The sequence below is a fragment of the Danio aesculapii genome, chromosome 3 (genome assembly GCF_903798145.1).
Source record: "Danio aesculapii chromosome 3, fDanAes4.1, whole genome shotgun sequence".
In the NCBI taxonomy this organism is placed as follows: Eukaryota; Metazoa; Chordata; class Actinopteri; order Cypriniformes; family Danionidae; genus Danio; species Danio aesculapii.
In genome coordinates, this window is record NC_079437.1 from 26,312,478 (window position 1) to 26,331,130 (window position 18,653).

An 18,653-nucleotide genomic window follows, 5' to 3' on the forward strand; every position below is an offset into this window, starting at 1 on the left:
TTTTAGGTTTCTGAAAGAATCATTTGCTCCTTTGTTTTTTCCGGCTTCTCCTTTGTCTTTTCACGCTTCACTCTTGCATTTATCCATTTCAAAAAGGATTGGATGTCAGAAAGTGAAACCGCTCGCACTTTTAGACAGCCTCGTAAAACAAAAACAGGACAGATTTTGTTCTTCTTGGCTTTGTGGCTGTTCATCAAGCTGACAACAAGGGGTTTGTTTGAGCTCGGGTCGACCATGGCTTGTTATTATATGTATATGTTTTCATTCTCCTAGCATGTGTACGCACTAGTGATGTTTCTCTGTAAACCAATGGCATTCAGTTGCGTGTCTAGCTCCGCCTTTTGGTACCCTTTTGTCATGCTAGGTACCCTTTGGAAAGTGTACCCAAAAAGTGGTCAGTGCAGTTCACTTTTTAGGTACCCTTTGACAATGGAAACTGTCATAAAAGCATACAGTGAAAACAGGCCATAAAATATTAGATAAACCACAGTCTTTTGGTGGTGTGTTAATTGCATTAATAATGTTGCATTATGCTTTTCCAAAACAAGTAAATAAATTAATATGTTAACAGCCCTTATAATAATATATTTTTATGTAAATAATAAAAAAATCTAATCTTTTAAATGTATATGATTTAAATATTTAACAATACTCAAGCAATGCTCAATACTTTAGCAATGCTCAATCTTTGCACTTAACGTTGTCATTTTCATTTATTAAGACAATGAAACAACAGCAAAGCAGTATACATAATCTTATTATTGATCATTTTTGGTTGATCGGCCATAAAAAAATCAGCTTTTTAGTATCAGCTGAGATTCAAATATTGTCACATCCATTTGTATTATGGAAGTTCCAATGTACACTAGTAACAAAAATTCACACCTCTAAAAGGCAAAATCAAATCAAATCTCACCCTTCATCCCCAACATACTTCTTTGCTATTTGTCAATGTGTGCTTCATCCAGTTCACACGCCGATGGTCCAGCAGTGATAGAACATACTAAGCTAATGAGCATGACTCCTGCAGTCCTGCAGAGAACCTAAAGTTCTATCGACATGCTGTGTCCAGTGTCTGCTGTCCTGATTAATTGGTCAAAGGGGCTCTGCAGGTGTGACCAGTGTTGTGATCCACAGCGAAGGGGACTGGGAGAGGTGTGAAATATGAAAGAAGCTTTAAAATAAATAAGGGAATCCACTGCCAATGGGAACATGTCTTGCAGTGAAGGAAGAGAGAAGCTTATCGATTCTTTCCCTCTCCCACAGTCTGATGTAATTGGATTCAACGATATATCTAGGGTGAGTGGGCCCCCTAAATAGGACCCCAATCAATTCAACAAGCTACTGTGCCGTTCAGTCACTGGACGCCCACTAAGACCCGCTTCAAAAATCGTTTATTGTGCTACATTTGCAGTTTTTGCTCGCCTGGCAGTTTTGTGGTGGAATAAAACTTTACCAGTAGGTTGTACACATGCTGCAGTGTCGGTTAAAATGGCTGGGTCATAATTACTGAGGAAAAGGGTCAGTCTGGTGTGTTTGTGTCAGCCGGTGTTTTGCCACTTGGGTCTCTGAGGGAGGCCTGACGACATGGTGTGAAAAGTAGGAAGACAACACACCATGTTCCTCGGTTTATCACTTTTAAAGCAATATGACAGGTACACTATTGGGAAAATGGAAGCAGCCTGACTCTTTTCCTACAAAATGCCATCTGGTTTTTAATAATTTGTTGATCATGCTTTGTTTATTCCTGTGTTTATTTATTATCAGGTTTGTGAGTTTTAGTTTTAAATATTTCAGGTGTACAAAATATGAATTAATATCTTAAGCTAGCTTAATGTTTACTTTTATAGTCTTGAAAATAATTTAATATAAATAAATAAATTAATTAATTGATTAAAAGAAAAACGAAATACCAGGAATGCCCAGATCCAATCATATGATCGGAAATTGGACCTGGTCATGCAGTTTCAGACTCAATTGGATGCTCAAGTTTCAGACTCATATATATATAAATCAGTATTTTTTAAAACACATCTGTAGTAATGCGGTAGCACAGAGTTAGACCTCTTTTTTGACTTCACACAGAAACAGCAAGGTGTGCGGCATGACATCACTTTGTTACAGAGACGCTATTGGTTAAATGCTGGCAAAGTAGAACACAGAAGCAGCTTGAAGCGGAGAGCGCGAGTATGTCTGCAGTCTGAAGGTATTATAAAGTTGACAAAGTCAACATTGCCATTGCCAACTTTGTGATAAATGTCAACTTGGCATTGCAAGAGGTGGAAAGGAAAAGGCTACATTTAACACAACAAACCTGATAAGACACCTCAAAAACAAACGTAGAACCTCGATTTCAAATGCCGTCTCAGCACTATTTTACAGAGAAAGCTTTTCCAGCCCTTTATAAGAAGATTTCTGACAAACTACTTGTCCTGTTATAAGATGTACCTCATGTTTCTTTCACCACAGACATATGGAGTTCGTTCATAGCTCCCATGTCTCTACTAAGCCTTTATGTATTACAAAAGTATCAGATCAGGTTTCGGAATCAGTAGATACTCAAGGGCAAAAAAACCTGATCAGGACATCCCTACTAAATACTAATTTACTAATACAATTTCTATGGACATACCAGCACCATCTTGTGGACTTTGTGCAATTTACTAAAAAAAGATTGTCTTTTAATAAAGAACCTTACACAGTAATGTGTTAATCTGCATATTGCCAACCAGAATGAACCCATAATGTTTCCTTAGAATGGATTTCTTTCAGTTTTATGACTATACGCACTTTCTTTGAAGATGAGCACAAAAGAAAGAATGGTTGTGATTCATGTAGATTTCATTGGATACTAATAATAACTCGGGCAGATTTTTCATCTTCGCTTAATGTGACGTCTGATTTAGGTCAGTCATTAGTCTTCAGATGGCTCATTAATTTCTCTTTTTGTCTTCTCGCATGTTGAAAATGACCTTCATATGTTATTTTGATCTTTTAGGTATAGAATGAACATCATTAGGACGAAAAGTTCTCTTTGTGCAGCAGATAAGATTCGTGTCACCTGACTGCTCTATTTCTGGCCCTGATGAGCTCTCTGCTTCCTGTAGGTACATGATGAACGTGACCTGGGATGGCAAAGATTTGTCCTTCACTGAGGACGGTTACCAGGTGCATCCCAAACTGGTGGTGATCGTGCTGAACAAGGACAGAGAGTGGGAAAAGGTAAGGCAGTCGAAAACAACTGACCCTCTTAACCACGTCATTATAATTTCATTATAACTCCTCCAAGCAAAGCGTCATTAACAACTGTTCACACAATATTAGTACTCATGAATCCACCGTATTAATTACACCCTGGAACGGTGTAAAAGTGTGTCAGTGCGGTAATTACCTCAGACGCACACAGCCAGAGTCTGCAAATTCGGTGGTGTAATTAGGAACTGTTTTTTTCCTTTCTTTTCTTTTTTTCCTTTTAGACCGCAGTCCAGGCGGACGGGAATACACACATGTGTATTAGTGCAGATATCTTGGATGAGCGAATCCCTCTTTTTTTCTGTTGTAAGAGAGAATGCAGTTCAATAAAACTAGAGCGGGAGGAATAATTGGAACAGCAAAACAATGGGGGAAATTGATTTGTGAAGTTCGCTGTGGAAATCAGTCAATATTGGTAGGAGTCTAATTGACAGAATAAGGCTCGCACTGAGAGACGGACTCGCTTATGAGTACACATCCATGCTGCTAAAGGCTGATTTGTTCTGTTCGGTCCTCTTGATCTCTCGTCGGGAATGCGTCAAGATCATAAGTGATATTAAAACAAGAAATTGTGTTATTTTGAGAGGAATCTGCATACTTGGGGTCTGTTTAAATATATAATTTTATGGCTCATTAAACAGCGGTTGTTTTGCAGATATGATATTGAGCATTATAGGACAAAACAAACTAAATTAGCTCCCAGAGGTGTTTAGGTCCTTGTTATATAGTTGATTGTTAAAGTATTCTTCTGGACTTTATTAAAGTGGCTCTGTCTTATTTTTTTTGATCGAGCTTTAAGAGTTTGTTCAATCTGTAATAAAATGCATTCCAAGTATCTGATATATATATATATATATATATATATATATATATATATATATATATATATATATATATATATATATATATATATATATATATATAGCTCTGCCAGTTTAATAACATACAGAGTTTTTTTTTAACTTCTTGTACTGATTCAATTACTAAAGTTCTGTTCACCATGAAGTAGGTGGCCTAGATAAGTGTAAACTTTGAAACCCACATTTTTCAGTGTGGTCAAAGCTGATTCACTGAGTTGCAGCACTGAACAAAAGTTAAATTAACCAGAAAAGAGAAATAGAAAATGATTCCCAAGATTAACTCTCTCTTTCCCCAACATCTTCATTCTCTCTCTTTTACTCGCAGTTTCAATCTTTATCTAAGTACTCTCAAAACATTCCATTTGCTGTTTGCTCAAACGACTTATTTCAAACAAGCTGAAACAACACAATCCTTGTATATTTTTATCATGGTGCTTCAGTAGTCATTTTTATGTATTTAAATTATGAATCTTACAGTTCAATTTGATTCCTAACAAACTAAAATATAGTTTGAGGAACAAAGATGTGAATAAAAACCGAAACAAGTACAGCATAAGAACACAATAAAATCAACATAGATAGCAGCAGGTTTGTTAAATCATATCCTGATACATGGATCTAATGTAATGTTCCGCATCTGATCCCCCCTCCAACTGCTTATGTTCACCAAAGATATTACTGACTATTTTATGTAAATACAGGTGTTATGAATTATTCTGTGTCTCTGCCTCTATGGAGAATTTTGATAAAGCATCTTTCTGTTTTCATGAGTAACAAGTCCAAACCAAAACATCAAATTCAAGTGCTTTTCAAAAAGAAAGTTTGCAATTGTTATGGTTTCACTTTTCATATTAAGAGATTAGGAATTTATTTTAAATATAAATAGATTATAATTGAATATTAATTCAAATGTAGATTTTTTAAAAAAGTATAGCATTCATTCATTTATTCATTTTCCGTCAGCTTAGTCCCTTTATTCATCAGGGGTTGTCAGAGTGGAATGAGCCGCCAACTTATCCAGCATATGCTTTACACAGCGGATGCCCTTCCAGCTGCAACCCAGTACAGGGGAAACTTCCATACACACTCATTCACACACATATACTATGGACAATTTAGTTTATTCAATTCACCAATAGTGCATGTGCGGCATGTCTTTGGACTGTGGACCCACCCCAACATAGGGAGAACATGCAAACTCCACACAGAAGTGCCAACTGATCCAGTCGGGACTCGAACCAGCGATCTTCTTGCTGTGAAGTGACAGTGCTAACCACTAAGCCACCGTATTGCTTCTTTGACTACTGTATATTAGAAAAAATTATTACAAATAATTTATTATCATATCAGACTCTCTGTGTAGTATATCATAGTATTTACTCTTAGCTGCCATGACAACATGTCCCCCAGAAATAAACCCAATTAAATGATAATCATTTAGATTTTTTTTCCCATCATACAAGATAACAGACAATGACAGGTCTTTTTTAAAAAATTAATTTCGCCCCTCCAGATTTCTAAATCTTTAGTGATGGGACAACTAATGGCAGTCAGCTCAGTTGTTAGGCCTCGGTCGCTCTAAAAATAGCCTTTGACTCTTTGCACTCTGTGCTTGCCAGTGGCCATGTACAAACGTACCACGCTCCTCCCTCCTTTTATCACAGAGCTGACAGCTGCAAAGATCAAGCTGCTGTGGTGCCAAATTAAATCCACATGAAAGTAATTACATTAATTAATTCCATGTCAAGTTGCCTCTTGTTGATGTTGATTAAAGCGGATAAAATGTTGAACTGCTTGTCACTCTGGCTGTGTGCTGTCACATATTATTTTTCGCCTTCGGACAGAGTTTTGGAAACCGATGACAGAAAACATCGGACTACAAGTGTCAGGAAAAGAATTACAACTTGGTAGGAAATAACCACACAAATGTGGCGACCTCACAGCTGACTACTAACCGCATACTGACTCATCAGTGAACCTTCTCCATCGGGTTTCAGCTCAATGGATTGAAAACAGACAGCTTGAAGGGATGCAGTAGTTTTTCATAGAAGAAAGACAATAGAAAATAAATCATGTAAAGGAATGTATTGTTGAATCCACAGGTTTGTACAGAACTGTAGGCAGGAAGAAGAGCATGTCAAACGAGTAGCTCTAAGGAGCATAACCACGGTGTAATGCAGTTTGACACCACACTATGTTGATATTAATCTGACAAAGCCTATTCATCAATGTGAACTGCTGGCAGAGCAAAGACAAAAGCATGGGACAGATTTACAGCTGAGGTGAACCAAAGCAATATCTCACATTCTGCCCTGACAGCATGTCCACATGGCCATAAGTGTGGAGAACATCATAGAGAATATTGCACTTTTGCACAAACTGCAATAATGGCAATAACTGATAACAAATGGGAGGCAGAATAGCATTGATCTTGAATCAATAATGCATAGTCCTTGAACAGTATTCCTTTGGTCAGTTCATATGCATTAATTTTTTTGCATATATGCACATTTTTGCATTTTATGTACAGATTTGTTCAGTTTTTAATGTCAAGACAACTTCCAATTCTCATGTAAAGGTATAGCTTGTCATGTGTTTATAATACAGAGATTTGTTAAAGTTTATTATATTTGAATGTTTTGTTGTATAGGGCTTAAAGCGGGGGTTCTCAATGTCTACATTAAAAGGTCAAAATTTGAATTTTTATTAAGGACAAAGGTTCAGAACAATTTATATTACATAACTTGTTTTTAATAAACATCTATAAAATGCATCACAACTTTTTATTTTTCCTCAGATAAACTGGCATTTGCATTCAAAACAAATTAAATACAATGAAAATGTGGAAAAAAACACTAATATAAGTGCAAATATAACTCATAACAAAAGATAGGCCAAAAAAGCAATAGTATCTGGATGCAGCCATGATGCCGCAAGCTGAGATTGCATATCTCAGAGATGCAATGTCATAAACAATGCACTCAATGGAGCTAGTGACGTCACCGTGAGGGGTAGGGTTAGGTGTGCGCATTAAAAAGCATTGCATTTGTAACCCCCCTGATCCTACACCACCCAACCTGCTCCGAGCTGGGATCGAACCAGTGGCTCTTCGTATGGGAGTCGGTTGCAGACCATAGCCAATAGCGTCCGTCGCTAGAGCACCTCTAGAGGTCAGAGGAGTGAGGTTTACCTGCACAGCACTTCACTAGCTGGCCTCCGTTACACATGCAGCTCAGACTGCAACTGCACCAGGTCTGCATCCAAATCCCTCTCCAAAAACAGATGTGAAATACAAAAGGTGTGTTATGAGAACTTTAGGTGTTGTAGTTTTGCGGTCCTTTTATCTGTATTTTGTGGATACTGCCATTCAAAACGTCTGTGTTTCGTTTCATAATGGCGTTTCACATTTCCACTCTTTACAACTCCAATTGTCTCATTACAAATCAAGCAGAATACTATGTAATATATATAGTTGAAGTCAGAATTAATAGCCCCCTGATAATTTTTTTTCTTTTTTAAATATTTCCAAAATAATGGTTAACAGAACAAGGGAATTTTCACAGTATGTCTGATAATATTTTTTCTTCTGGAGAAAGTCTTATTTGTTTTATGTTGGCTAGAATAAAAGTAAAGTTTAAAAAAAATTTTTAAATCAATTTTAAGGTCAAAATTATAAGCCCCTTTAAGCTATTTTTTTTTTAGTTAGTCTACAGAACAAACCATCGATATACAATAACTTGCCTAGTTATCCTAACTTACCTAGTTAACCTAATTAACCTAGTTAAGCCTTTAAATGTCACTTTAAGCTGTATAGAAGTGTCTTGAAAAATATCTAGTCAAATATTATTTACTGTCATCATGGCAAAGATAAAGTAAATCAGTTATTTAATTAGTTATTTAATTAGGTTAACTAGGCAGGTTAGGGTAATTAGGAATTTTTTTTTTTTTTTACAAAAATAAAAAAAAAGTAAACTTGATTTACAGTGTGAAGTGTGAATATGAAAAATGAAGAGTGAGTAAATAAGGAGTAAGTTTCCATTTTTGGATAATAAATAAAAAATGGTTTGGTTAATACATGTGTTTCATTTAAAAACAAGCAAAACAACTTAAGAAAGCATAATTTATTCAGTCATTCTTTCATTAGTTTGTGCTTTTAATTGTTCATTTGTTTGTCGATCCGTCTGTTCATTCGTTTGCTCATTCATTCAAATTATAACACCTATGTTTACTTGCAATTATATGTATTTAAACACCTTTACGTACACAAATGAGTTTGATATGAACAAAATTTCATTTAGATAAGGAGGAGTGGTGGAGACCTGAAATAATGCAGTCAACTAAATCAAAATGCCTGACTATGCCCTCAATTAGATTCCAAAATACTTGTGTAGGGCAATGATTAATATGTCTGTCTCTTAAGGCTAATTTATACTTCTGCATCAAGCACACACGTATGGTCCAGCACAGACTTTGCACGGTCTACATAAATATGAAAACCACCACCTCCATGCCTCCTTCATCTCGGGGGGCTTTTTTAGTTTATTCATAACAATTTGCTTTTCTATAATGTTTTTATAGTAGTAGTATTTATTATATGCATATTTATATTTCTTTTATTAAAAACAAGCTTAGATGTGCCCACCTGTCAGGTTTTAGACTAAATGGGGCGCAGCATGTGTATTTGGATATAACTCAGTTTTTTAACCACACTTCGTTATTATTGTTCATTTATTTGTTTGCTGGAAATTAGAACTGAATCTAGAAATAGTTTTAAAACAAATCTTTGTGCTTAATAAACGAAATTAATTATGTATAGGCTAATGGATGTCTGTGCATACAACCCGCTTTCTTATCCACGAGAGTGAAAGTGAAAGTAAAGAACGAAGAGGCTCATCACTCATTCTCGCACTGTTTAACTGTTTTCTCTCTAGTGAAGTGTTCAGTTTTTCCACTTACAAAGTCCGCCATGAAAATAGCAAATGCGCTATGGTGATGAAACTGACTCTTAAAGGGAATGGGAGATGAGACTCTGATTTGTTATTCTCAAAACACACCTATAACTCATTAGGAGAATAAGCTCAACCCTGTTAGACCATGCACCACGGCGCAAATCGGATTTTTCCATCGTTAAAATAGCAAAAGTGGATTCAGATACGCCCTTAATGCTTTTGTGCCCTGTGCTTTGGACTTTGCGCATGGATCGTCAAAATAGAGCCCTAAGTGTTAAGAAGATTGTTGAGCGACTGTATGAAATCAAGTTTGTTCATAGCTTTCTCCTCCGTGGTTTGTTATGACAGCAGGCATTGTGAGCTTGCACAGACGTTTTATTCAGAGCATATAATGCACATATAAACCAATATTTGAATAGGATTGCAATGTTTGGTGTACATATAAACAGCTTGAGCTTGTTTGGATTGATGGAAATGTGTGCAGGTTCCCTTGTTTGTCATTGTGGTTTCTGAGTTTGTTTTCCTTTATTTCCATGGTGATTTTTATCACACCTGTGCATTATTTGGTTCATTGGTTTACTTAGTATTAATAGCCCTCAATACAGTTGTTTTTTGTCTGTTGTTTTTGTGCATGCCACGATGCTATGTTGTGCTTTCTACATTGTTCTAAGTATAAAGCTACAAATCGATTGTTGCATTTACTTTATCTTTATACTGAAGGATGTAAACTTAAAATATGCATGGATTTGCATTGATAATGAGATTTTTTCAATTCTATGAACAGTTTTATTTTCCTTAATTTTAATGTGAAAGTGGCTTAATTCGTGTAAAAATCTATAGATGTATATTAAGCTGCTGTTTGCACTGCTTTTGTCACATAGTCATTTGCATGAAGTTGCATAATGCTGCAAGTTGCATAATTCTGCCAGTGGTCACTAGTGTTTATGTCACCAGAAAGGATCATCTTAAATTAGAAATGAATGATAAACATTTACTGTCACTGCAAACTGCTGCGAGTGAAAGCATTTTACTTAAAGAGCTGCCATTTCAGTCAGGTAAAGATCATAGTTCTCCATTGCACACTGAAAAAATATTCAAAGATGATTGCTTAGATTTACTGTATAAACATTTTTTAAAGTAATTGGTTGTAAGTAATTTATTTGGGCTAAATTTAAACAAACAAATAAGTTGAACATTACTAAATTTATTTCATTTGTTTAACTTCAGCCCATATAAATATTATTGCAACAATTTTATAGAAATCATTTTGTAATCAAATCAAATCAAATCACTTTTATTGTGAGATCATCAGCAGCACGTGTGCTATGATGAGTGAAAAGCTTAGGTGCTGGCTCCAAACAGTGCAATATACACACAATGAAAAAAAGACAATGTGCTATTGGCAATGTTGACAGCAATACGTAGAAGACAATGAATAGGTGTCCACATAGTTGTAGGCAGTATTGTTTTAAGTATGAGTCCTTGGAAATCCTTGGAAAATAATTTCCAATATAATACAAAACTGGGATTTGCCTGTAAATGCCAGCGACTGTGTGTGAAACAATGTTTATTAATGAGTCCACAACTCATTGTAAGCTGCCATGAAAGCAGTTTACACAATTTTTGCATTCATTTTCATTTACCAAGTATGAGATTGTGAATAGTTATGTCTGGACAGCTCTGCCAAACATGAACATCTGTTTGTTCCCTGCTTGTTTACGGTGATCTTATTGTGACTGGAACGGATTTGTTGTCATCCTGACGCAGTCTGGAATGTCTGCCGCTTTTTATTTGTCAAGCTTTTTTAGTGTGCATTCATTAAAATACCATAAATAGATGCATGAACAAAAAGCACACAACGTCTTGATTCATTGTTTTGCTCATTGGCGAAAGCTTTATTTTGACATCTGTTTTTGTTCTGTCAGATTGCTGGAGTAATTGTGCGCTTTTTCATCCAGCCACAGTTTTAGTTGAAAAGCATAATCCTGACAAGTTTGCAGTCAGTATGTCACACACTAGGGTTACTGTGTTATTGAGTGGATTGGACACCAGTGTCAAAACCATTACTATTTTCTTTCTTTCTTTCTCTTCTGAAATAGTTATTTTCCAAAGAAATTCGAGGTGGACTAAGAAATGCCACCACTGAGACTGACATTTCAGAGTAGATGCTGGGGCTATAATTTCAGGTCATATTTAACAAGTAAATATCACCATTGATCCGCTCATATCAAACACTGTTTTCAGTTCTAAAACTAACAATTTAGTTCTTTTTTTGCTGCTGTTTGGTGTGTGTGGTAACATTCATTTTCAGCATGACAGTCTACATCTTGTGTAATGCCTAGCATTTACTACAATAATAATAAAATTAATTATTAAAATAAAAATTGCACTTAACAGTACTATAACCCATAAATATATTAGAGTATTATGTAAAAATACTGTCTGATATTGCTATAACCCGGTTCTGCCGCAGTGTTATTTTGTATCATTTTGTATGATTGATGCAAAAGCCCCAAAAAATGAGTCTCCATTTTGTTCATTCACGATGAAATGTATTAAATTAATTAATTTATGTTAAAATGTGTATATTCAATTAAAAAGAAGTTGACAAAACCTGGTAGTTTGAAGGATAGTGGCAAAGTATGATGACTTAAAATGACAAATAATTAGTTAATTTAGTTAGTTAATCAAATGAATTTTGTTCTAAATATGTCTAACAATGTTTCCCTGCTCGGTGCTGGGTTGTGGCTGGAAGGACATCCGCTGCGTAAAACCAGAATAGTTGGGGGTTCATTCCGCTGTGGCAACCCCTGATAAATAAGGGACTAAGCCAAAAGATAATGTACGAATGAATATGATTGACTAGATAATTGTTGTCACTCAACTACTTATCATGGTCATTATACACTAACTGGCCCCTTTATTAGGTACAACTTACTAGTACTGGGTTTGACCCCTTTTTGCCTTCAGAACTGCTTTAATCCTTTGTGGCATAGATTCAAAAAAGTACTTGAAATATTCCTCAGAGATTTTGGTCCATAGTGACATGATAGCATCAGATTTGCTCTATTGGATTGAGATCTGGTGACTGTGGAGGTCATTTTAGTGCAGTGAACATTGTCATGTTTAAGAAACCAGTCTGAGATGATTCGTGCTTTATGACATGACACGTTATCCTGCTAGAAGTAGCCATCAGAAGATGGATACACTGTGGTCATAAAGGGATGGACATAGTAAACAGCAATAATCAGGTAGGCTGTGGCATTGACACAATACTCAATTGGAACTAATAGACCCAAAGTATGCTAAGAAAATATCCCCCACATCATTACACTACCTTCAACAACCTGAACTGTTGATAAAAGGTAGGATGGATTCATGCTTTCTTGGTGTTGATGCCAAATTCTGACCCTATCATCTCAATGTCGCAGCAAAAATCGAGACTCTTTAGACCAGGCAACATTTTTCCAATCTTCTATTGTCCAGTTTTAGCGAGCCTGTGAGAATTGTAGCCTCAGTTTCCTGTTCTTAGCTGACAGGAGTGGCACCTGGTGTGGTCTTCTGCTGCTGTAGCCCATCCGCCTTAAGGTTGGACGTGTTGTGCATTCAGAGATGCTCTTCTGCATACCTCGGTTGTAACAAGGGGTTATTTGAGTTATGGTTGCCTTTTTATCAGCTCGAACCAGTCTGGCCATTCTTCTCTGGCATCAGCAAGGCATTTGCGCACACAGAACTGGTGCTCACTGGATATTTTCTCTTTTTAGACCACTCTGTAAACCCTAGAGATGGTTGTGTTTAAAGATCCCAGTAGATGAGCAGTTTCTGAAATACTCAGACCAGCCCATCTGGCACTAACAACCATGCCACGTTTAAAGCCAATTAATTCACCTTTCTTCCCCATTCTGATGCTCGGTTTAAACTGCAGCAGATCATCTTGACCATATATACATGCCTAAATGCATTGAGTTGCTGCCATGTGATTGGCTGATTAGAAATTTGCGTTAAAGAGCTATTGGACATGTGTACCTAATAAAGTGGCTGTTGAGTGTACAAGTTTGAGAAAATAAACTAAAATAAAACTACACATTTTAATGTACAGGGGGGGGGGGGGTAATGTGTGTGTACAGTAGCAAATCAGTAAATGTATAAAAACTTGTTTTCTAATTATTTTCAGTTTCTTTGTACATGCATTATTTTCTTTAAAGTTGGCCATTATAAAAATGGTCTGATCTGCTTAGAGCAGTGTAACATGGAATGGACAAAAAAAGTCTGGGCAAAACAAAACCACCAATCATTCTGCATTCAAGCCAAACAGGCAGTGCTGGCAAGACCCTGCTCCAGCTGCTGTGTTGAGGGCTGGTCTGAATGCCAATTAGAGATGAAGGAGCGATGAAGAAGGCTCCAGAACCCGAGGCTTGATGAGGCCGGTGCAGCTCTACGGGCTGATTGTTTGGGGGGTGCTTGAGCTACACTGTGTTTCTGTTTTGACGCCAAGCGGGAAAAGAAGTGCTCTCATGGAGAGCCAGGAGGAGAACATGATTGGCTAATTAAAACAGATGAAGTCTGAGCATCTTGGCTTCTGATGGGCTTCTTCAATGCCTGGAAGTGACTGGTACAGTCAGGGGCCACATGGCCACTCACTTTGGTCTTATAGGGCAACTGTATGTGTGTGTGTATCACATACTGCCCACATAACAGAGCAAGTCTCATTATGAATCATAAAATACAAAGTCGGTGATGTGCAAAGTGCTGCTGAATCATACATTGGCAAGTCAGTAAATAATTAACTTTATAATCTGGGATTTGTACTCACATATTTATGAATCTTAACACTTGTGTCCACCAAGCACACTTCCCTGCTGGAAAAAATAAATATATAAAAAGACAATAGAATCCTTTGCCGACTTTCCAGTGCTTAAAATGGAAATTATATTGTTTTAAATGAAACTATATTGGTCCTGTGGGTCTCTACTGTTTTTTTTTTGGCCGTATATTAGTGGCATAAAACACATAAAACACACTAGAGACTATTCAAATGCACTAGTTTTAATGGTTTAAATTTGATGGTTTGTAATGTGTTCTATATTATTTGTAGTGGAAATCATTTGAATCTTTTGTGATGGCTTATTTTGTTTTGTTTTGTTTTTCCAGCAGTGTTGGTTCACATTATTTGGCTGTTGAATGCTTGAAAAGTGCATTTGTTACCACACCTGAAGCAAACATCCATAAACTTGTCCCTGTGGCTCAAAGAGCAGATATTATTACAGCCAGTGAACTTGGAAATCATCTGAACCTTGAGTTAATCAAAATCTGATCTCGGAGATCTGCTGGACTGTGGCTCACTGTAGTTTGCCCCCAGAATCTCATTTATTGACAGAGCTGGTGCGTGAGACCAAGGCACTGGACCTGTAGGCACCTTGGCCGAGAGAGATATTTATCTGACTGATCTCGCCATGACAGAGGATTGACCGCTAGATGGAGGAAAGATTTGGGACTCTGAGGGCGTAATTGCCGGTCAAGTAACATACAGTACATCATCTCTTGCTGCCTGTCTTTTCATGTAGCATACACACACATAAAGGCAAAGAAAGAGTTTATTGCTCACTAAGTTAGAGGTGGTGGGATACCCCCGGGACTTTCTCGCAACTGAATCTGTGAAAGGCATTTGTTGTAAACTATGTCAGTGTGAAATGGATCTCTCTGCCACTTTTGGCTTCTCACAGCGGAAAATGACTGTGCCGCTAAGGCAATTGCTGAGGTCTGACCTTCCAGCAGCTTTCTCATGAAGAAAAAAAGAAGGAAGGAAATAAGACATATTTAGTTTAGATCTCTTTTTGTAATGCAATTACATTAACTCAATAATATGTTATTAAACTTAAATGTTTACACTTTTCCTAAAACTAATCCATAAAAAAGATCTTATTAAATGCTTTTTTAATGACAAAACACTGCAAACTATTTCAAAAATTGTTACATTACAAAATGGTTGTATTGAACTTAAAAGCAAAACTACAATACCTGACAAAAGTCTTGTCATCAATGCCAGTCGTTAGAGCAACAAATAATAACTTGAGGTTTAGTTGATAATTTGGAAAAGTGGCAGATGGCAGATTTTTCTGATGAATCATCTGTTGAACTGCATCCCAATCATCACAAATACTGAAGAAGACCTATAGGCGTGCGAGAGATCTGCAGAGTAGATGGCAACATCAGCAGCCCGATGTGTCAGGACATTTGTGTTGCCCATTACATTACAAACCACAGGAGAGGGCAAATTCTTCAGCAGGATAGCGCTCCTTCTCATACTTCAGCCTCCACATCAAAGTTCCTGAAATTAAAGAAGGTCAAGGTGCTCTAGGATTGGCCAGCCCAGTCACCAGACATAAACATTATTGAGCATTTCTGCGGTAAGATAAGGGAGGAGGTTTTTTGAGTCATTGCAGAGATGTATGGATGCAGTCGTCCAAGCTCATGAGAGTCAGACACAATATTAATTATTTTTCCGCTGCACCATGACCTTATATTCTATACTGTACAATATTTCTGTTAAGTGACAAGACTTTTGTCTAAGAAAAGTCAGACCTTACTGTCCTAATTAAATAATTAAAAATCAAGACATAATCATATTTTTTTTGGTAAAATAAGCGTGATCTAGAGGCCTTTGCCTCATATAAGCCACTTCTGATACCAAATGATCAACTAGACCTCAAGTTATTATTTGTACCTAAAATGTAGATAGGCGACAAGACTTTTGTCAAGTTGTTTATTTGCAGCAAACACAAAATCCAGTCTTCTCCATTGCAAGTTTTCTCCAAGTCTTTAAAGGGACAGTTCAGCTGAAATATTTTATTCTGTCATCATTTACTCAACTCTCCGTTCATTCCAAACCTGTTTCAGTTGTTTTCTTCTGTTAAACACAAAGGAAGACATACTGAAATATTTTAGAAAGCAATAACCATTGACTTTCATAGTATTTTTGTTCTTACTATGGATGTCAATGAATGACAAGTTTAGAACCACTCAAGTGTGCATAAATGGAGAGGAAATGTTCATTTTGGGGGGATCTATCCCTTTAGGATTTTATAAGAATTGTATAAATCTCTCTGTGGCCAATCTTAAAATTTTAATAATAACCGTTCTTGATCACATTCTGTGCAAACCTGAAGACACAACTAACTTAGGCAAAGAACAATGTATCTCCACCAAATGCAAAACAATAAACAAACTGGAGGGATTTAGAAGAAAAAGCAACCTTCAAATATAAAAAAATGAAATAATGAAATAAATAAAAAATGAGCAACACAAAACAACACACGATAACAGAAAGAAAGAAAAGCCTAATTGAATGAACAAACAAAAGAAGGACAGACGCAAACAGACAAATGCAAAGACAGAGAGAGAGAAAGAGATAGGAAAGGAGGAAGGGGGTGAGCTTTAGCACTGGCTTTGACTCATCCAGCAGAGATAAGGTGTAATTCTCTTTAGTAAGCCTGGTGTGCTTCTCTTCACCTCCGCTGTCCGTCATACTTACAGCTGCACTGCTCTCCATCTCCACCCCTCGCTACACTGACAATCACAGCTCTGCCCTTCATAGCCACTGCGTTCTGTTGCCGACATACACTTCATGATGTGCTTGTCTGCTGCCTAATTTAACGCACTATCGAATCAACCAAGTTTGACTGATGGGATGGTCAAGACTTGCTGTATGTTGTCATGGTCAACAGTCAAGTGATGTTTGGTCTGAGAAACTCTTATTCCTCAGTCTGGACATATGAATGATAACTGTAACAGGATGGCAACATACAAATCCTCTTTACCAGAGCTAGCGTTTTGTTAAATATTTATCAGATGCTTTTATCTTTTCAGCAACAGTCATCCTAAAGTAACCTGGGGTAAAGAGATGCCCTGTTTGTCCCACCCTAAGTGCACCGTGACCTGAGTTTCGTTCGGTGATAATAGTTCTTTCGTTTTTAGCTTATATTGTTGACCACTACACAAACTCCACATATGAAGCCTACAGAAGACTATTGCAGTCATTTGAAATGTATATTTTTTGGCTATTTAAGCTGGATTTATCAATTCATTACATGTAAATAATATAACACCAGTTCTATGTTATAGTAATGTTACAGCAAGTTGTGTTATTGACACTATTATCAGCTGGACTACAACTCCCACAATCAATTGCGCTCATTATACACACACTTGATACAGATTCAGGTGCTACAGCTCATAAACGTTATATTTAATTTTTAATTACTCATTTAGTCAACACTTTTATCTAAATGAGAACATGACAAGTAACATCACAGACATGAACTATATGTCAATGTTGTAGTTAATACTAAGTTAATAGTCTCTTTCACAAATACAGACCTTTCCGGAAAATTGCCTGTAATTGATCATGTGTAAACAGGCCCTTTTTGAAAATACTGGTAAATTAGTTCCAGCAATTTTCTGGAAAGAGAAGTTGTAACATTACTGGTAATTTGCCGCAATGCTGCTCCGTGTGAACGCGGAGGGAAAATTGACTGTAAGAGCCTGTTCACGTTTAGAACTCGCTGACGTGAGACGTGCACTCCAGCCAATCAGAACATTTAGACGCATTCACATCTGTGCTGTTTATGAAAATAAAAGCCTTTGAATATTTTTCCAGACACATTTAGCTGTTAGATGTTAGTCAAAAAACGTTTCTATGTTCCTTTTGAATGCAAACTGTGGAAAAAATTATCAATAGTGAAACCATCAACCGCGTACAATACAAAATACGTAAATTCAAGCGCTGCTGTTTAGAGGTCATTTCTGGTTAATGATGTCAGAATTTACCGGTATTTTGGAATGGATCTGTGAATGGTCTTTTCCGGAAAAAAAATCCGGTCATTCCAGAAATTTTCTGGATATTTACCGGTCTCACTGTATAAAAGGGGCTAATGTTATTAAGTTAACGTTGAATTAAATGTTTGCTTTAAATCACAATTTTTATCTTTGAATAATAAATACAGCTTTTTGTAGATGTGTTGTGTAATAAAGACAAATATTGAATTATATTAAAACTATTAAAATATAACTTTTTTGCATTCATCAATGTAACTTACCTTTTTTGTCAGTAGAGTATTATTGGAATAGCTCAAACTGCATTTACATAAATTAAACTTTGCATTAACACTGATTTTGAAAGATCAGATATGAGAAATAGGCAACCTGAAGGAAAATCTTTAACATTTACTTTGCTCAAGAAACAATTTCAATACTAAGTATGCTAGCTGTTTCAATACTCAGCTGTATCCATTATAAAGTCAAGCATGTGATCCTCTGGAAAGCTGAAACGTGATCCTAGCATGGCTTTCCATACTGCGTAATTATTAGTGTCACCGTAAGCTCTCATCCTCAGCAAACAAGGCTTGAAGAACGAGTGTAAACATTTAGGCAGCGTAATGCAGGTGTGACCGGCGCTTTCAACACACAGCGGTCTGTCTGTCCTTATGAGGAGAAATCGTGTTCAAAATAAAGCCATCAGAATTCACTGCATGCCCTAGTCCCACAAGAAGAGATTTTCACTTAAACAAGGCGTCTGCGGGAGAAGGATTGAGAA

General features: G+C 36.6%; 1 protein-coding gene across 1 annotated transcript in view; it reads left to right on the top strand.

Moving 5' to 3' along the window:
* The window catches only part of grin2aa (glutamate receptor, ionotropic, N-methyl D-aspartate 2A, a), a 203,999-nt gene that overhangs the window by 126,772 nt on the left and 58,574 nt on the right, over positions 1 to 18,653 (top strand). Inside the window, exon 4 of the mRNA XM_056453522.1 lies at positions 3,108 to 3,222. Coding sequence (XP_056309497.1) covers positions 3,108 to 3,222 — 115 coding nt within the window. The remainder of the gene's footprint in view (positions 1 to 3,107; positions 3,223 to 18,653) is intronic.